Raw genomic sequence first — 20,854 nt, 5'->3', positions numbered from 1 at the left:
GTCTTAGATAGACCTAGGCTATGTTTATTTATAGCCGATTATGTTTTCACACATGGTATGGTCTGCACATTTTCCTTGTACAATTCTTGTTATTCGAACCCATGTTCGTCTTAATGTTTTGTAGTTGAATCTAAGTTGCATCAAAGTGGTTTTCTTGAATATTAAAATGTAGAGAATTAAGGTAAATAAAAAAAAATTGGAAAAGCATAACAAATCCAAGCAATATTGAGCCCATGATTGGCAGGCATTCAAAATATTTTCATTAATACTACATATTGACCATGAAATTATACATATTCAACATTTAACCTTCCTTTCTTTAAAATAAATGCATAAATAATAAATTTAATTTTTATGAATTCAATTCAACCTCAAGAATTCTAAAAATTACGCAATTTAGGCTTGCTGTTTACGGAGTATATTACAGCGTACCAATCAAAATAATTTTACAATTAAAATTAAGTCAAACATATCCAAAGTTTAAAAGTTATCAGCACTAATTTAAATATTATAATTTTCAATATGGAAATATGATTCTAAATCGAGTATGTAAATTAAATTTTAAGAAACTTGTTCAACGAAAATTGTTTGTGACGCTATTCACAAATGCTCCACTGGCTCGAGGAAATGTCAAAATAAATAGTGACATAACTCGTCTCACACTGTGCGCGCGCGTTTATTTTCATTTGTTTTAGACTCAATTTATTTAGTTTTTTGAATGTAAATAGTATTTAAAATTAACGTTGCTATTATTTAATAAAATGCCTTATTCTATGATACGGCACTTACGCCGAACAGTGCTATTATCTCACCAAATACGAACCGAAAGCACTATGACTAATTTAACTCATGAAGATTACCTTATTCGACCTCCAATAACACAATGGAGCAAGATAATTAGAGAAGCAGAGAAAATTGTTGGATATCCAACCTCTTTTATGAATCTGAGATGGCTACTTAGTGACGAATTCGCTAACATGGCCATGCATTTACGCAAAGTGGTAAGTACAACCTATATGGAGAAATTATCACGGATTTACGAGAATGTAAAAGAAAACATTAAATTTCTGACTTTACTTGTACTATTTAATTGTAAAACAGTATCAGATTATTTAGTTTTTACCTCCTGAACTTAAATTTTTGTAAAATTAAATTGTTTTTAACATCATTAGCACCTTAAATCTTACTCGTCTAATTTACAATACTAAATAAACGTTAAGTTTTAAAATTCTATCAATGCAATATATTTAACCTTTTTATACTCATGGAGTAAGTTTCAGATTACATAATAAAGTTACAAGGTCATTAACATCTCAAACAAACATATAAACAAGATACTTAACACATTTATATTCAATGTCATTTAGATTTAACCTTAAATCAACTGAGAATTCTATTATAAGTTTTTATTTGATAAAAGAATTAACAAAAATGCTAAAAAAGTCTTTATGCTAATTTAACTGGCCGCTTCCTCATTTGTCACCTTATGATAAAAAAAAATATTGTAGTATATTAAAAAATTATCATGTTTTTTAGGTGAACAGTAATCATCCGTTAATGAAAACAGCAAAATCGGTCCTTTATAATGAACATAACAACCTACAACCATGGGGCTTAGTCATCTTACTTTTATCAAAAGCGGTGAACCCACCAATGTCACCCTTACAGGCAAACAAAGTTAACGAAAGCCAACGCAACCTTGCAGAGCTAACTGAAATGATCCGAACAGGTCACTCCGTACACAGAGGACTTCTAAACATACCAAGAGGAAAATATAAAGATTTCGATACAGAATTATTCACTAATAAAATAGCAATATTAATCGGTGACTACTTACTTGTTACTGCTAATGGAATGTTGGCGCGTTTAAAAAATCAAGATTTATCATATTTAATATCAACCGCATTAAGGGATATAAGTGAAGGTGAGTTCTTCGGAGATAGAGACGTTCAAAACTTACCTTTACCCGGTAAACCGTTAAGTATGTTGGATATTTACGAAATAAATAGTAATACAATGCCGTTTGATGTAAAAAATGTATTAGGATCACCAACAAAAGAGTGGACATTAAGAACTTTGTATGGTGGTGGAAGTTTATTCGGTAGAGGGTGTGAGGGTGCGGTTTTATTAGCTGGTAGAAATAAAAAAGACCAAGAAAGGGCATATCTACTCGGCTCCCATTTATGTTTAGTTTGGCAAGCTGCGAGTGATTTACAGAAATTTAATACAGATAATAAAGATTCCTTCTCTTTAGTTAGTGCGCCTGTATTATTCGCGGTAAATGAATCGCCTGATATTTATAAGGAAATAGAGAAATATAAAAATGATTTAAGAGAACTCGATTATGATGCACTTAAGGGTTGTGTATTGAAAACTAATGCGATCGAACAAACGAGAACATTGTTGTCAACTAATTCTAAGATAGCAGCTAGGTATGCGGATATGTTTGGTAATTGTGAATCAATCAGTACAATAAAAAGATTAATGGAAACATTGTTATAGCCCTTTATGTTAGGAAGAATGTCCACAAAGATATTTAATGAATAAAAAAATATATTTTTATAGTTGTAACAATGTTTTGGGTGACACACATCAGGGAACTAACTGCTAGTGTGTCACCCAAAATAAATATAATATAATAATAATAGTTTCTTATGAGATATATTTTTTTAATGTAGCTCATAAGAAACTGTTATTAATTATTTATTTTTTATTTATCAAACACCTAAGTGGACATTAGAATTGTGTTAATATTAGAAACTAAGTAAGTCTGTGAACATATTAGTACAAAGTTTAAGAAAGAAGTGTAAAAAAATTACAGGATTTAGTTTAAGATTACTTGATACTAGTTGTCGCTCGCGACTTCGTCCGCGTGCAATTTAAAAATAATGAAAAACACCTATGTTACTCACAGATAAATTACCTTTCTAATGACGAAGAATTTTTAAAATTGTCCCAGTAATTTTTGAGTTATTTCAATACATACAAAAATACAAATCTTTCCTTTTTATAATATTAGCAATGATTAGATTAAAAATATTGTTAAAAGTTTAATTTTCATATTGCATTGAAAATTAATTTTAAAAACCCATAATAAAGTGAATTCTCCAACATATCTGTTAAAACTGTGTGTGGGTGTGAGTAAATAGTTGGTTTTTTTTTTTTATTTAAAAAAACAAAATGACTTAAAATAATGTATATATGTAAATTAACAATTTCTGAATACCATCAGATATCTATGCCTTTAAAATGATATAAAGATACTCTTAGTAACAATGTGGGTGACCTTGGTCTGTGACGCACAAATTTACAAGGATATTGAAACGTCAATTTACATATTAAAGAAATTCAAATGTTTTTCCTCACATTTTTAAAAAAGATAAAAAATCAAGAGCAAACTCGCTTCAGATTTTTTTTAGTTTTTAAACAAAATATTTCTTATTGTAGTACATTGAATAAACTAAAATGATATTCTGATTTTAAAAACTAAAAAAGGTATTTTTACTTGTGGTGCAAAATAATAGGTTATGTATAGAAATGGCATTCACCCACATATGTACATATTCAATATGTTATTTTTTTAATGTTGGTTATTGTGTTTTTAGGTCCTTATGTAAAATGTATTGCTAACTGTTATTTAACATTTGATATTACTGTATGTATATTTTATAATTATGTTATGAACCAATGTTGCCTATTGTTATATTAATTTGTAGTATTTTGTTTTATTAAATGCGTAATTATTGTTAAATTATTTTTAAGAAATAAATTGATTGTTACTGTAGTTAACATCTATCACTTTATTGCGACAACGGCGGATCCAGGGTCATGAGAGTCATCACCCCCCCTGAGCTGGTTGGTCAAGGGCTTGACAAAATATAGACTATGTGACCCCCCCCCCCTGGCACCATAGCTAAATCCGCCCTTGTATTGCATTTTTTGATTTTTATAAATAAATTAAATTGGTCCATTTAAAATATGCATGTATTTTTATTAATTTACATTATTTGAAATGTTCCTATATTGTTGATTTATTGATATTAAATTAATTTAATATTAAATAGTATTTTTATTTGACACTAGCTGTTACCCATGAGTCCATCTTCTAGGAATCAAGAAAAAATAGCTTATGTGTTCTTCCAGACTATCCATCTGTACCAAAATTTCTTAAAACCGATTTACCTGTTCTACTTACAAACTAAGAAATATTCATCCATCTAAACTTTCGCTTTTTTTTTAGTAAGATGCCTATTCTTGGTTAAAGGCGTGTCTTTATCAATTCACAATTTATACATCTAACGTTTTTATCGTGTTAGCGATTAATTCGTAGATTCAAGATTACGACCATCTGATAAATACTCAAAACGAATTGTGGATTTCTCGTTGGACCGATCAGTCTTATTGGATAATTTTTCCCATTGGGCTGATCACACATACCAATCGACCTTATGGGCAAAATCCCATAGTGCCGATTGAACGGCCCAACGGGAAACAACATTAACTTGACATGCAAACGAAAAGAATGTTTTTGAACGAGTCTTCGGAATACAATATGACGTTTGTCATAAAATTAATAAACAGCACGTGTCTACGTAAGTTCGAAGGTTATTAAATGTTTTTTTATTAATATAATCGCCAATAGGAATGTATGACTAATAAAAGATCCGGCTGTATTTGGGCTTATGTTAGAATTATGCTATTTTCTACAAGGTTGATTTATCAATTATTTTATTGTGACGACCTAACCAGTATTATAATACAAAAAATAGCTTTTTCATCCTACTTGACACATAAGGTTTCTAAAAATAATTTACTAAGTTTTTTTTACGTAATTGCTTTGCTCTAAAATTTTCAAAATTTCGGTTTATTAGTTTTTTTAATTTAAGTTTTATGTTCGAATACGTATACCGTGGTTTTACACCTAGACTTAGTAGAAAACAACTCTTAACAGCTGCACTCAGGGTCTTCTTAGTGTATATTCGTCATATTGCTTATTTATTTTTCTTTCATAAATTCATAATAATACCGAAACGCCGTAAGCGTAGGTTTTAATTTATTATTGTATAAAAATATTTTTACTGCTGTTTTCGATGCCCACGATACAGGCATTGCCTAGTGTGGGCATCACTAGATCAATCGCATTTTATCACTATTTGTATTTATCTTTTAATTGGTTATAACTTTTATTGTTAATTGTTAATCTGTTATTTTTCAATAAATTTCAATTTCATAATAAATATCTCTTTATTTTCGGTAGAGAGCTGATATGTACACAATTATTTTAATGCAGATTATAAAATTCGTAAAATTTAAATTTGGAATACGAGAAAAAATTCTCGAACAGTTAATGAAGATCGAAGTTATGATTGGCGTATCCGGATGCATATCCATTTAATTGACAGGGCATCTGATGTTATTTCCCGCCTTTTTGATACCAGAACGATCGGGACGAAAATTACACGATATCAAATATTGAATTTATGTTTAAATATTAAACTATAGGAACTTTAAAACTGTATAAATTATGTTCATAAATAGTATAAAGTTAGGCGGATATAGTATAGGTGTTAACTGATTTGACACGCATTAAGCATGTCACGTTGACTGGAGTTAAATATTTGTTAAGTTGTTACAAATATAGCAGCCTCGTAGTATATATCTGTGATACAATTGACTGATTTAGAAATTAAAAAATATATATCAAAATGTCATTTAATAATTTAAATATTCATTGCAAAAATTGATGTTTATTTTTCCAGAAATTCTACCGCTTCTCCATGTATAGAGATAGCCATTTTGTGTAAAGAGTGTTTAGCGTCTTCTACTGGAAACATTTCCGTGCATCTTAAAACAGCATCCAATTCCTGGTCCAAAAATATCCTCAAATACTCAATAGCCCTCGTACTTCTCACCGCATAGTGTAATTGTTTAATTTCTACTCCCTTCTTTTCTAATTTCGCTTCATATATGTGACCATAAATTTGAGGGTATTCCCATAGAGCAATGATCACGGGCGCGCTGACCATAGAGTAGGAATGCGGATGTGTATAAAAGTCTTTGACGTCTAAATAGAGTTGCCAGATCATAGCCAAATGTCCACCAAGCTTGTACGCTTCCCTTTCCATCTCCTCGCTGTGTTTGCCAAGTTTCATTGCCGCTTGGCAACCCTTGGCAAGGAGACTGCCAGATGTTAGCATCGTGCGTAGCTTCCATTCGTCTATGCCACGGCCAAGGTACTCGTTAGAGCCAAGTGTACCCAGGTTATTCTCATTCTCCCAATCGTAGCGTTTTATGATTTCATTTTTACCTGCAAATACCAAGTTTACCTTACTTTTTATTTATTACCTTGTTGATGATTTTGTTGTGAAGCATGTAAAGAAAATTAATTAAGGTGTAAAAAATATAAAAAATAACTCTCAAAGTGATAATTTAATTAAAGCAACAAAATCGATTTATTGTGCGATAAAATAATTCGTTTCAGCTATGCTAATTCAGATAAAATTAATGAAAACAGTTCGTATTTTAAATTAGTAACAGATAAAGCAATAACGGATTAGAATAATAGTAAGAGCGATCTAAAACAATATCTTCGTTTTACTACATTAAGTGTACTGCGAAATGGGACAATTTGCTTTGTATTCCTTTCCACATAGATAATATAAAATCGGCCCAATAGTTTTCGAGTTTTATCAATAAATATACAAATACAAATCTTTCCTCTTTATAATATTAGTATATATATATATATATATATATTGCTCGCGACTTCCCCGCGAAAATAAAAAAATATAGCCTATGTTACTCTGATAACGTAGCTTTTTAACGGTGAAATCATTTCTGAAATCAGTAGTTTTTGAGTTATTTCAATATTAGTGCTGATAATTAGTGCTCTTTTGGAAGACATCAAAGTACAACAAAAAAAACATATTAATAGTAAACCAAACCTTTAGGTTTCGTTGGCAGATGATTGCCTTCAACATCAGTCTCCCCGAGGAAGTCTCCTTCCACCAGGTCCCGTAGACCGGTGGAGATGAGCTCCGTCACCGCATTGTTGCGTAGCCCGCCCAGGTGAGCCAAGCACTTGGCTAGAAGATAATCACCTACAGGAAGCACCAATATTAACTAAAATCTAGAATCTTATTGAACTTTTATACTGCAACTAGCTGTTGCTCGCGACTTCGTCCGGGTAAAATTAAAAGGTAATAAAAACAGCCTTTTACTCACAGACAAATTATCTTTCTAAAGGTGAAAGAATTTTTAAAATCGGCCTCGTATTTTTACGTGAATCGAATACATACAAAAATACAAATCTTTCCTCTTTATAACATTACTATAGATTTAAAAGTAAAACTCTAACCAGTGAGTAACACAATTTTATTCCCGCAGAGCAGATCGTCGTATTTCTTTCCATGCTTCTCCTTTTCTTGAAGATTGGCCATGGTTTTGTGTATGATGTGGCCGGTCCTCTTCATCTCCACGATCTCAGCTAACGCCCTCTGTGAGTGTAAAACTCCAGACGTATGTAGCTCTTCACTGAACTCAGCTGGATTAAAGCCTGCAGCTTTCGATACCAGTAGGACTATTAAGCCGACCGACTGAAGATTACTCTTGGAACCGATGAGAATGTTCTTAGCCGACTTCAGTAATGGATGATTGGTGCCAACCTATACAGTTTTTAATATGCTAACATTAGGTATTCTATGCAGTTTTCACATACAGACAAGTGGCGCTACTTTTGCACTGCAACAGAGGTTTTTATTTCTTCATACCTAGTAGAAACTGAAGTAAAATAGACTAACTTTTGGCGCTTCCCGTTATAAATACTACATATTTAGTACCCTCCCTCCGGACGTTCACTTTAATACAAGCGATTCAACATACTAGTTTCCTAAGCTGTGTAGCGGCGACGGCGATCTCATCGTTGAAGAGCCAGCGCAGGTTGAGGAAGGAAGTGGGGTAGCCCACCATCCGCTCCGCCTCCGACACCACGGCGCGCCAGCTCAACTCCTCGCGTAGCAGCGGGCCTAAGCAGCTCGTTGTCGAATATGACGAAGATGAGTAGCATCTTGAGGATACAAGATTAAGACTTCAACAAAAAGACTAAAACAGTCTGTATTTGTTTTAGGGCTACTAGCGCCCCGAGCGAGATTTCTAGGAAACCCCCATTAATACCAGACTGGGTTAACAGGCTGTTAGACTGTGTAATGTTCAGAACTGTGACGCCCCCTCCTTGTCCACCGCCCTGGGCGGTCGACCATCGTCGGCATTGGCAATAGCGTAGTTACTTTAACATTAGAGTTACTAAATACTTTTATGTTAGGAAAAAGAAAATTTGCTGATTTTTTGTTTTGATTTACAAACACAGCGTATTTTGTTTGTTAATGTCTTGTAACTCAAGGACATGCCCGAAATAAGGCATTCACAAACTAACGGGCTTGTGGTGGTAGTTTATTTAGCCAGCATAGCAAGGGCTTATCCCCATAACAGAAGGTGTATTTTATTAAGATTATAAATTATAAAACATTAAGCTACGAGGCAGTGAAGTCTACTAATGAAATAGAACTGTCGCCGTTTAAAAATATACCTTTTAAAATTATTTATATTACTCGCTGGTACTGTGCTCACAAATTGCTTTCTAGGAATATTTTCACTGCAAGTATTTTTGTTAGCCTGTCCATCATTATTACAGCATTTGGATGAGACGCTGAGGTTATTTTTCCAACAGAAATAACTCTTATTTACACGTAATAAAACTCTTTTTATCTGCATAACGGAAGATACGTTAAAATTCTGTAAAATTTGAGATATGTAGAATAAATTAAAGTGTCGAAAATGACACATTTGTTTTTCGGACGCGGAAAAAATATTCAAATGTCCTGCTGACGGATGTCAATTTATTTTTTTTTTAAAGTAAAATTAGCACTTCCGGATATAAATAATCATTTTGAATTTTTATATCTCAACAATTGTGTAAAATATGAAAAACCCGCAATCACCTTTATAGCCTTTACTTGGGATGGAATGAAAATGAAAAATGAAATGAAAAAATATTTATTAAACCAAAAAGATTGTACAAAACAAATAACTTTGACAATACCTTAAAACTATACATAACAGGAAGTTAAAAGTTGTTATCTTAAGTACTTCTAGCTAAGCTAATCTGGTGATGGCCACACTAGGCAATGCCTGTATCGTGGCCACCGGAATTCACAAGTACAATACGAGTATAATCCGAGCACAAAATTACATAAACCCACTCTCCTTACAGAAAACAAACAGTATCGAAAACTGACATTTACAATATTGGTGTTATTTATTTTTATTAAGGCGAGTAATTAATGTGTTTCGAAATACATTATCTTCCCGTCGTTATCCAAAAAAGGAATGACGCTCGTTACTGGCAACATCATAAACACTCTCTTATCTATCAAATTAACACTACTTACATATAACTTTATCTCCACCAAAAATATGGCTTTTATTTGGCCATTTATTATTCATAATATGGCAAAATTGCTTCAATACAATAACAACTATTTTACAATTCTTGCTCATATACGACTTAAAAATATCCTATTCTATGTTTATAAACAGAAATCCCACATAAAGTAAAAATGCTCCATCTCTTTCAATCACAAGATCGGATCTTCGATTAAGTCCGTCTGTAATTAACTATTATTACTCAGAAAACTGCATCTTTACCTAGAGGTGTTATTTTGTATTATAATTAGGAGCCGTAATTAAACGTTTTGTTAATAACAGCATACGCTTTTTTATTGTGGCAACCCTTTCAATTATATGCGTAAGTTTTTGTTCTATTTTTGAAATAGTTTCGAGAATTTCCACCGCTTAAAAACTTATACTAAAACAAAAACTCTTATTAAAACGCTTGTTGTTTTTGGAAAATTTTTGATATATTTCATAGATGTATTAGGCAGAAACAGCTGTAATTTGGTCACATAATTATTTTCAATTAATAAAAATGAAATCATAATTCACTATTTGACATTTGACCCAGAGTTCGACTTATAAAACCGAAAGTGCCTTATAATTCAAATCGGTAACCGCAAACCAATTTTGTCATGCACCAGTTTTCGTTCCGCAGTTTGTGATTCGAAATTCAAATGTCAGCGGATGTGACGCGCGACCCGATAATGGCCGATGCGTGCGCGGCAAAACGGAGAACGTTCGGAAATTACCTTCGTTCAAAGTTCCTGTGACATTTTAAATTGCCGTTTTAATAGGCTAGCAAATGTACAGCCTATTTATATGATTACTATTAATTAAAAATTATGTTTTTGTCTATCAATTTCTTCATTTCATTTAAACTCTATTTTGTTAGAATGTAAGGAAAACCACCATTCTTTGCCTTATTTAGCGGATCTACAAAGTTGATTAGCAGTTGCCCTTGACAAATTCAATTTTTTTATGAATCTACAAAGGAAAATATTTAAATCACTCTTACAACGACAAACTTAAACATGTCAGATGTTATGTTATCGGATTAATAATTAATTTCGTATCTTTTTTTGCAAAACACAGAAGAACAATTTTTATTAAAATATTATGTTCACGTGTGTTTATGTTTTACAACATTTGTCATAATAAATTATGAAATAACTATCGTATTTAAGTCCTTGTTGTTTTAGAACCTTGACGATGTATTTTAAAGTAAAAAAGGGTCAGATAATAGTGGGGCGTGGCCGATCGACTTCTGCCTCTGCCTAAATATAACGCTCCTTCCAGTTTTTAAATTATGTTCCTCATAATTAAATAAATTGCCTTTCGACTTGTATACTTCGTATTATGTTCATATCGAAAGCCAGTAGCTTAATATGTTTATATAAGAGGTTTGACTACGCTTATGATGTAACGATCGTATCATATACCTCTCTAATTATCTTTATGATGTACTAGCTTTTGCCCGCGATTCCGTAACACTGAAATTAAAAAAAATATTTATGTGTTCTTCTAGACTATGTTCTACGTCTTTGCCAAATTTCATCCAGATCTGTTCAGCAGTTTAGGGTAAAAACTCTAACAAATTACACCGACCCATTCATCTAAACTTTCGCATTTATAATGTTAGTATGATTATGTGGAGAAAATAGCCAGTTTAATAGAGATAAAAAAATAAGTTACTGGCCGTTAGCGCAACTGCTTTTAAACGCATAATAGTTGCGGCCATTTTTATTTGTTATATTCCTGTACTAAGCGAGTTAATTACCGCACAATGGCAGGTGGACGGGGTCACTGAAAATAAAGTTTAAAGTTGTTACGTGGCGAGCGAAGGCATTAACAACTCGCACGCAACTACTGTATGAACGATTTTTGACTAGGATCACCATGAAAGTAGTTAATAATGGACACAAATCAAGTGATGTATGGACTTGTATTTGATTTTTTATGGTAGAAGGTGGCAAACGAGCAATTGCTTGCCACCTTTAAACCTTCTTATTATCGATGTGTGTAAAGGATTAGTAAATACGAATGTCTAATTCTAGACATGATACGTCTAGAATTAGACATTCGTATTTACTAATCTCAATATCAATATCACCTAGACGTTACCAAAGTATTGGAAACATTACCTGGACAACAAGGAAACAAAACTTAATTCAACTTCAAAACATAACCAAATAAGGTAGAATTAGAAAAAAATATATGTTTCTCTTCTAATATTTCTGATTATCTTTGTAACTCTTCCTATTCCGATTTTACTACATGGTTTTACTAGTAATCGGCTACAATGGCCGCCGTGTTCGCGATACGCATCGAAGAAATGACCCACGGCGTTATTAATCGGTACGAATGCGCGGCTCACCTGTACCTCCTAACCTCGCGGAAATGTGCACACAGGGTTTGCCATTAACATAATTAGCTCGTTAATATATGAAGCATAGCTTCACGAACATAAATTATTTGGTTACAACAAAACAAATTCTTACACAATCAGAAGAAAAATTCGCTACTTTTTTTGTTAAACTGTAACGTCTTATGCCGAAAGCACTGGTTCCGGTCTCGCGGCATATATTCATACCCTATGCATCAACCAGGAGACGTAATATTGTAAAATAGATAAACCAACTCGACTGCCCGTTCACCGCATGCAGTTTAATCGAGTCATGTTACTGTCAAACGGTCTATTGACGCCAGCGATACTGCCCTGCTTCCTCCTCGAAATCTTTTAGGTGCATCTATCATTATTATAGTTATGTAGACCATAAGGAAATGTAACGTCTTCTTGTCTGAACGGTATTAAATTATTCCGCAGAATAAACTTAAGCCAGTTCAACACACCGGAAGTTTGTGACGATGTCATATATTTCTCATTCAACATCCAACACGTAAACTTCATTCATCTAATTCAACGCGACGTAAATCAAGCGGTTTGCGAACGCGTCCGAATCGAACGAATAAAATATGGCGGGTCTGTTGACAATTTGACATTCATCGTTTCCCGCGCTATTTGCATACCGTCTCGCGTCTCTGGTATTCCCACGGACATGTCTCAATAACATCGGCTTAGATTAAATTAATTCAAGTGAATGGTGGCTTGTTTTCTGTAAATGGTTGTAATTATTTGATTGTCGATAACTAAGTTGTTGTTAGTTGTTCTTGTTAGGATTTGCAGTCAAATGTCGTGATTTACGAGTTATGTTAGATATTTCATAAAATTGAATATTTGAATCGACTCTTTCTACTCATTTTATAATTGAATTGAACTGTGAGAATAAATAACCATTGGACCATTAGGAGCATTAGCTCCAAGCAGTCTGCTTCCTATTTCTTGTACGTTTTCTTTCCATTGAAGATTTTTTTTTCAGCGTACACTGTGCTGCTCGAGATTACTAATCATATATTCACTGGTCTATATCATCGATTTGAGTCCGCCTCATATAGCTAACTTCTCAGACTTCCAAAACCAATAAATTGAAGTACCAAATATCTTTCAACCAGTTTCCGGTAGCTGAAAGAGAATGCAATTAATTAGCCCATACAATCGGATCATTCCGACGTACTGACTGTTGCGCAAATCCCGATCCGAGACCGAATTAGCATACAAGATAGCGGCCGCTCGCGTATCTGTGAACTAAATCAGCGGCCGGAGCCCTACAGCCGTCCGCCGGAATTCGAATCCACGCTCTCCTTTTGCGCAACTGCGAGCGCCCTTGAACCAATGTGGTTTCTAATACCACTAAGCCTAATATGTTCAAGATAAACTTTAACTAGCTTAACATGTTCGAGTCTCGAATTTATGAAGTCTAAGATATTATTAGTTGGATGATTGGGGCTAGGAAAATCTTAGACATCTTAGTTTACGGAAAACTAACAACCACATTTTAGTTGCAGTTTTAGTACATACGTTTACCCTTTTCCATTTCTATAAGGGTGCGTTGACAATACTCGTGTTAACTGACGATTGTAAATCTTGAATGAAACAACAACAATGCAATCTTGTCCGTTTTAAATCACTGCTATAAATAGGTATCGAAGATCTTCCGCTCCCCATTTAAACTGCAGCACAAAACCCGGTAAATAGAGCAAAAATGACGACCGTCGAGGGATCGCCATCAGTTGGCGACATTTAAATGTGCGGCGGCGCTTTTACGTCCGCCATTTGCATGAGATCGCGTCGATCGGCCATCTTGTTTTTTTTCTTTCTGCAAGAATAAGGCTCGAGAGACACCGAGATATTAGATGAATTTATCTTTTATGGCAGTCGATTCTTTAACTTTTTAGTTACTCGCAGTTTAAACATCGAAGCTTCCATGCTTCACCATACTTATCTTGTTACATAAATGCAAGCAACAGATCGCAGCTCGGATGTATTTTCGAAGCTATCTATAGAACTATTCATGCGCGTGGTCCTCTTCTAATCAAGCATCATCATATATAAACCAAATTAAGACAAATGCCGAAGTTTTTAATAAGAATACTATCAAGATTTCATCAGAATAATTCACATTAAGCTAGTAACAGAACAAGTAAATACCCTATTAGAAATTGATGCTCTCGGTACATCCACAGTTTTGGACAAACTATTTTGTTATTTTGTCGCATCGTATATTCGGTAGCGGTGTCTCAAAGGACCCGATTCAATTATTTACTATATTTTTTTAAATACATTCAGTATGTGTTTAGCGACTTGCATTGTATTTATTGATTTTTTTGATGGTTCAATTTAATCATACTTTTCTGATTTATGAAAAAATAAAGAGAAAATAGTATCTCTACCCGAATGATTATTTAGAAAAACAGCTACAAAACTACGTAACATAACGCAGTTGTGACAATTGTATTGGAACAATATGGAGTCAAGTATTTCTCTATTGTTACTAATATAAATACGAAAGTTTGGATGGATGGATAGGTCGATGGATGTTTCTTAAAGTTTGTAGCATCTCAATGGAATTTGGCATATTTGTAGTACATAGTTTGTGTAATAATCCCAAAGTTACGTTAATAAAACCAAATGTTTATAAAATAATATTTATTATCATATAACATTAGAATATTTGGTGACAATGTCCCTGTAGAAGGAGAACACGAGGTCGCTGGCGGCGCGCGACATCGCCAGCGCCTCCTCGTACGCCGCCTCGCTGAATATCCCCTCCGAGAAGCCTAGAATGGTAGTCACATAATTTCTAGTCAAAGTCATAATAACAAATAATTTAAAAAAAACATACCATTTACATCATAAATATCAAATGACACAAAAAATAAATTGTTTAATCTATGCTGTAAAAGTAAGTTTTTATTTTTCACTGATAATTCTTAATCTCTGCCAACCAATCTTAGTTACAGGCGTGAGTAATATCAATCATACGTCAATATTAGTTTTTTTGGTTGTATACTTTATATGATATAACAATTTTTCTAATTTACACTAATATAAAGAGGTAAGATTTTTATTTTTGTATGTATTGATATAAATCAAAAACTACTGGCCGCTGTCAAAATCATTAAACAATAAAAAGCTACGTTATCACTGAGTAACACTGTGGTATATTGATTTCAATTTTAATTTCCGCACGGACAAAGACGCGAGCAACAGCTAGTCTTATATAAGTTTTGAAACTCGACCTTTATAGCTCAAACTTATAAAACAAAATCTTATTTACGGTTTAACATAATTAAGAAATAAGTAAACATTTACAAAACTCACTTGTAATTAAATTTTTATTCCGACTATCAAATACAAAGTTTAATATTGCCTTGGCATTTGTCACTTCTTGGTACGAAGGCTCCAGTACAACATTGCCAACCTCATCCACAGCGCAGGACACAGCCGCAAACACATACCTCATTGCTAACCCCGAGTTAAGCAATGCGAGACATGCACAATTTATTGCACAGGAGAGAAGCTGGAAAAACACATTTTTAGTAAAGTTTTAGTTTTTATATGTGTTCTGTAGATTTTGAAGAAACATATTTAAAAAGAGGGAGTATTTTTTTCCTGAGGTTGGTACTAATTAGTTACCAATCAATACTAATATTATTAAAGAAAAAGATTAGTTTTTATATGTTTTTTAATAACTTAAAAACTATTGGGCTGATTTCAAAAAATCATTCATCAACAAAAAGCTATGTTATCACTGAGGAGCATAGGCTATATTTGTTACTATTTTTTTTAATTTTACTCAGACAAAATCATAAGTTACAACTAGTAAGGAAATGAAAAAGAGAATTTACTGTATTTTAATTAGGAAATAATTGCCCAATAAAAGGTTAAAACGCAGCATTCAATGTGTTAATATTTATCATATTACCCCTCCATAATCCTCCAATTCTTGTATTGTGACTGTGATCCCAGTTCTAGGGTACAGACTACCAGTTATAGCCATCTCACATGTCTGTCTGATTACATGTTCCTTATATCTGGAAATAAACAAAAGATAAACTAAATTAAATATAGTAGAACCTCAATAAGTTAAAATCCAAGGGAAACACAAAATATTTTATTAATAAGTTATAGAGGTTTTAAGTTATCAAGGGTCTATGTTGTAGGCCTAATTTTAGTCCCTTTCCCTTTCCACCCTTTCTTAAGAGGAAAGGATCGGAAGGAAAAGTGAATTTGACAGTGGAGAAGGCGCATAGGAAGAGAAAATGTCCTCTTCAACTAAGGGTAGGCAACGCATCTGCAATTGCGGATGTTTATGGGCAGCAGTCGCTTTCCATCTCGGTGGATTCAGTTGGCCGCTTGCTGGTTTGCCACCTTATATCATAAAAAAAAAAGGTTTTGGGCTCTGATGGGAAGCTTTTTTACCGACTATTCAATTATTTAATGTAACAGAGTATTGTCTTTTTCATATATCTTGTCAGCTTGGAACTGTGAATGGTCCCATTCAGAATATAATGTTAGAGGTGTACAGTGTACCATGCCTAAATAAAATGTTCTATATTTATATTCTGCTTAAATAATTATATTGTAATTTAAATAATTACCTGTCAGGAACAGAAGGTCTACCACCTTTAGTACAAAACAAAACTTCTAAATAACATTTTTCAATGCTCTGGTTTTGTACTTTTATATCCAACGGCCCATTTACACTTACTAATGCTACTGTTTCACCTGGAAGTATATAAAAAATCATATTTATATTGTCATTTTTTAAATTAATTATGCAAAAATAGGTTAATCTAACTTTTGGAATACCTTGAGACAGTATTGCAGATCCATCCGATTTGCTCAATGCGTTCAATTCACATTTCATATGTTTTAGTTTAAACTCTTTAGAATCTGCAGCTTCAGTCATTGTAGTTTTTTTTTTGTAAATAAATTATAATGTTGTAAGCACTTGGTTAAAACATTTTATATTAAAGACGTGCAAAAGTGTATTGGTTAACACAGGACTTTAGTTTTAATGTTTATTTCTTTTATTGTGAATATCAAATCTATAAACATAACCTTACTTTTTAATGTTGACAGTTCGGTTAACGCATGACATTGACATTCAATTTCTAGGCTTATGAAATATATAAAGAAAATAGCACGACAAATAAATAATTTCCAATTTTCTTTATTATTTCTTACACTCACAAGTTCACTTTGATTGCTACTTATTAGATAAGTCATAACTTGAAGGGTCAGAAAATCATCTGAATTTTAGAACTGCACGCTTTTGTCATTGTCAGATTACGTGAATGTCAAACGTCAGCTGTCAATTTGTTATCCAAGAAATCTCGAAACTTGCATAAAACCAAAACTGTATTTTTAATTATTTCTTTCGCATGTCTGATTTATCAGAGCAAAGGTAAAAGTGCCTAAAATTTATAAATCAATAGTAACAAATAATTTTGCAATTGCTTAACTGATACTACTTATTATTAAATAAACGCTATAAACTGAAAAACTTTTCCAGCTGATGTTTTAGAATAAAGTACAACAAGGAAATTAGTTAAAATGAAGACAAGGTTCAACACTTACGATATAATATGCATGGTAGCGGAGTTACAAAGGTATAAGCTTTAATATTACTATTATTTACTTCAAATCTTGCCAAACGGACTCTAACTTCTTAATTATAAAAAATACTTTGGAACAAACTTTTTATTTTTCAAATTACATGGCATTTCAATTTCTCTTGTATATTTGAGTTAATAAACTGTAAGTAAGTGTTTCATTCTAATAAGATAAGAATCTATAATGTAAACATTTTGTTTTTTGTTATTTCAGATTGGTGGGCATGCGAGTCAACCAAGTATATGACATTGATAATAAAACTTATGTCATAAGATTCCAGCGTTCAGAGGAAAAAGTGGTATTGCTGTTAGAATCTGGCAACAGATTTCACACAACACAGTTTGAGTGGCCCAAAAATGTTGCACCATCTGGTTTCACTATGAAGGTATAAAAGTAAATTGGATGATAATGTTTATTTACTGTTATTGAGGCTTTTAACTAAGCAAACATAATCAATGAAAATGGAGTAAGGTATCGGTATAAGATTCAGAAGTAAAATAGGTTTTGTGATTGGTCATGACTGGTATCATTTTTACAACTTCATATTGACCTCATATAGTCCTACAAGTATATGTAAAATAAACCTATAGGAAGTCAAACTAAATTTGTCATCCCCTGTCAGGGTTGCTTATGATAGGCCATTAACACCACCTGTCAGGGTTGCTAGGATTCTTTGGTGAGCAAGGCTGGTTGGAATAATCCATGTCCTGTTTCCAGGTAAAATATGCACTAGCCGTGGGGTTGTGGAACCCATAGCCTACTACCTAACACCCCCATTCATGTCAAAGTGTCATAAGATCTTAGTACTAAAGCTGTCTTGTCAATTTTTACTTTTATTATATGCCTATGTAAGACATATTCTCTGATAAAAATAACACAGTAAAATCTCTTTCACTAGGCTGTTCTTTGAATAAATAGTTTATAAAAATATTTCAATTTCCAGCTACGAAAACATTTAAAAAACAAGCGTCTAGAGAGCATTAGTCAGTTAGGTGTGGACCGTATTGTAGCGCTGCAGTTTGGCAGCGGGGAGGCTGCATACCATGTTGTTTTGGAGTTATATGACCGTGGTAACATTGTGCTCGCTGATTACGAGTGGACAATATTAAATGTACTACGACCACATGTGGAAGGTGACAAAATAAGGTATGTTAGAGGAAAGATTAGTAGTTTAAAACTGACATCAATTTCAAAAATCATTATGTCATAATAGTGCTTCTATTACTATGTTTATTTAGAATTTGAATCAGATTAAATTATCTATAATATTATAAAGTAAGTAATATGTAGGAATAAAATGATTTTTATAATGAAAATAAATGAGAAAAAGTATATAAGAACACAATCATATTAATATTGTAAATGCAATAGTTTAGATGGATGGATGTTTGTTAGTTTGTAGCCTAAAGCTGAACGGATTTCAATGAAATTTGGTCTAGATGTAGAGGATAGTCTGAAAAAACACATAGACTTTTGTTTTTTAGATTAGGCATTCACTTCTGGTTTTTTTTGTTTCACACGGACGGAGTCGCGGGCGAAATCTAGTAACTTAATAAATGCTACAGCTATATTTATAAAGATTACCTTAAAAAATCATTCTGGTAAATCATATTGATATCAAAAAACTTAAATAATGTTATTAAAAGCATTTTGTATTTATTAGGTTTGCGGTAAAAGAGAAATATCCATTAGACAGAGCCAAAACAGATTACTCAGCGCCCGATGAAGAGACGCTTAAAGAAATCTTGTCTAAAAGTAAACCTGGTGACAATTTGAAGAAAACACTCAACCCTAATCTAGGTAAGAAAAATGTTTGAAGTAGGGTTGTAATTCCGCTTCCGCATCCGCAAGTGTGGAACTTCCGCAAGTAATATTAACTCCGCTTCCGTTATTTCTTATGCGGAGTTTTAACGGAGGTTAATTTACGTCTTTTACGCGAATGGGGCATTATTTTTTTTATATTTCAGAGTTTGGTGCAGCGGTAATAGACCATGTACTCCTAGAGAATGGTTTATCAGGCAATATGAAAGTAAATAAGGAACAGGGTTTCTTAGTGGACAGAGATTTACACAAATTGTTAAAAGCACTCAAACAGGCAGAGGAAATGTTGGATAATGCAAAGAATACAGTTGCCAAGGTAATACTGTCATATTTTTTTCTATGTATTTGTTGAAAAAGTAGACTTTGTTGGTTAAGACGACCTGAAAATCCTCTTAAGTATATTTGGTTGGGAGCACCATCCGATTCTGTTATTGTCCTCTTTTGAATTAGAATGGGATGGAAAGGGGAAATATTGACAGGGGAGGAAATTTAAAGTAACAGTAATAATTTTATACCTTAATTGAAGGCAACACATATTTAAATTCAATTGCAATAAGTATAGTTGTATGACTGAATATTTTTTATTGTTTACTAGCTTTAGCCCTCGATTTCGTTCGCGTGGAATTAAAAAAAAACAAAGTAGCATATGTGTTCTTCCAGACTATCCTCTACATCTATACCAAATTTCATGGAGATTCGTTCAGCAGTTAAGGCTACAAACTCTAACATGCATCCATCTAAACTTTTGCATTTATTATATTAGTATTATTAGTAAGATGGTATATTTTTTCAAATAGTGTTGAAATCGACACAAAAATTACAGTCTTATAAAGGTTAAATTGTTTAGATATGTTTATAACATTCTGTTTTTTTGATTTTATGTCAGTTTTTCTACTGTTTTGTCTGTAAAAATGTTTAATATATTGAATGGTACCAGGGCTACATAATACAGAGGAGGGAGGAGCGGCCGGCTGCGGAGGGCGAGGCTAAGTTCCTCCTCACCAACCAGGAGTTCCACCCGGAGCTGTTCGCTCAGTACAACAACCAGCCGTTCGTTCAACTTGACACATTCGACAGAGCTGTTGATGAATTCTTCTCAGCTTTGGAAGGACAGAAGATTGATATGAAGGTAAAAAAGATTTTATTATTTTATTTCTTACTAATATTGTAAATTCGAAAGTTTAGACGGACGGATGTTTCTTAGAGTTTGTAGAATAAACTAGTGAACGGATCTCGATGATGATGATGATAAAACAGGCGTGAAGTGGAAGCAATTCCGCGTTTCGTCTGATGAGTGTGGTGCCGCAGGCCTAATTTTAGTCCCTTTCCCTTTTCGCCCTTTTTCTTAAGAGGAAAGAATGGGGAGGAAAAATGGATTTGACGGCGGAGGAGACGCATAGAAAGGGGAAATGTCCTCTTTATGTGCGTCTCCTCCTCCGTCAATTAAGGGTAGGCAACGCATCTGCAATTTCTCACACATTCTCTTTCTGTCAGTGCTAGCGACCGGTTGTCTAAAGTATATTGTCCTACCCACACATAAAAAAAAAATGTCTTCTAGATGTGATA

At 33.1% G+C, this 20,854-nt stretch overlaps 4 protein-coding genes across 6 annotated transcripts in view; 2 read left to right on the top strand and 2 right to left on the bottom strand.

Moving 5' to 3' along the window:
* Nucleotides 1-667: 667 nt before the first annotated feature.
* LOC106100978 (decaprenyl-diphosphate synthase subunit 2-like) lies at nt 668-2,924 on the top strand. Its single transcript, XM_013280041.1, has 2 exons — nt 668-1,001; nt 1,537-2,924. The coding sequence occupies exons 1-2, from the start codon at nt 762-764 to the stop codon at nt 2,500-2,502; spliced, it is 1,206 nt and encodes a 401-aa protein (XP_013135495.1). The 5' UTR covers nt 668-761; the 3' UTR covers nt 2,503-2,924.
* Nucleotides 2,925-5,694: 2,770 nt separating this feature from the next.
* Nucleotides 5,695-8,867, bottom strand: LOC106101006 (decaprenyl-diphosphate synthase subunit 2-like). The gene is made up of 5 exons (XM_013280074.1): nt 8,585-8,867; nt 7,882-8,029; nt 7,358-7,664; nt 6,945-7,100; nt 5,695-6,307 (listed from the first exon to the last, which is right to left on the bottom strand). The coding sequence occupies exons 1-5, from the start codon at nt 8,839-8,841 to the stop codon at nt 5,748-5,750; spliced, it is 1,428 nt and encodes a 475-aa protein (XP_013135528.1). The 5' UTR covers nt 8,842-8,867; the 3' UTR covers nt 5,695-5,747.
* Nucleotides 8,868-14,479: 5,612 nt separating this feature from the next.
* On the bottom strand, nt 14,480-16,921 carry LOC106101145 (exosome complex component RRP46). The gene is made up of 5 exons (XM_013280275.1): nt 16,661-16,921; nt 16,450-16,576; nt 15,774-15,882; nt 15,170-15,368; nt 14,480-14,625 (listed from the first exon to the last, which is right to left on the bottom strand). The coding sequence occupies exons 1-5, from the start codon at nt 16,758-16,760 to the stop codon at nt 14,501-14,503; spliced, it is 660 nt and encodes a 219-aa protein (XP_013135729.1). The 5' UTR covers nt 16,761-16,921; the 3' UTR covers nt 14,480-14,500.
* A 226-nt stretch (nt 16,922-17,147) lies between these two features.
* The window catches only part of LOC106101144 (nuclear export mediator factor NEMF homolog), a 15,858-nt gene continuing 12,151 nt past the window's right edge, over nt 17,148-20,854 (top strand). For 2 of the 3 annotated variants that reach the window (XM_013280274.1, XM_013280272.1), the window contains exons 1-7: nt 17,148-17,258; nt 17,367-17,463; nt 17,681-17,852; nt 18,411-18,613; nt 19,131-19,267; nt 19,435-19,604; nt 20,223-20,417. In XM_013280274.1, coding sequence (XP_013135728.1) covers nt 17,408-17,463; nt 17,681-17,852; nt 18,411-18,613; nt 19,131-19,267; nt 19,435-19,604; nt 20,223-20,417 — 933 coding nt within the window. In that variant the 5' untranslated portion in view covers nt 17,148-17,258; nt 17,367-17,407. The remainder of the gene's footprint in view (nt 17,259-17,366; nt 17,464-17,680; nt 17,853-18,410; nt 18,614-19,130; nt 19,268-19,434; nt 19,605-20,222; nt 20,418-20,854) is intronic. The other variant, XM_013280273.1, reaches the window with a different exon arrangement.

Source organism: Papilio polytes, unplaced genomic scaffold (assembly GCF_000836215.1).
Source record: "Papilio polytes unplaced genomic scaffold, Ppol_1.0 DF824024.1, whole genome shotgun sequence".
Lineage (NCBI taxonomy): Eukaryota > Metazoa > Arthropoda > Insecta > Lepidoptera > Papilionidae > Papilio > Papilio polytes.
The sequence above is the reverse complement of the archived record's forward strand: the minus strand, read 5'-3'. Positions and strand labels throughout refer to the sequence as shown.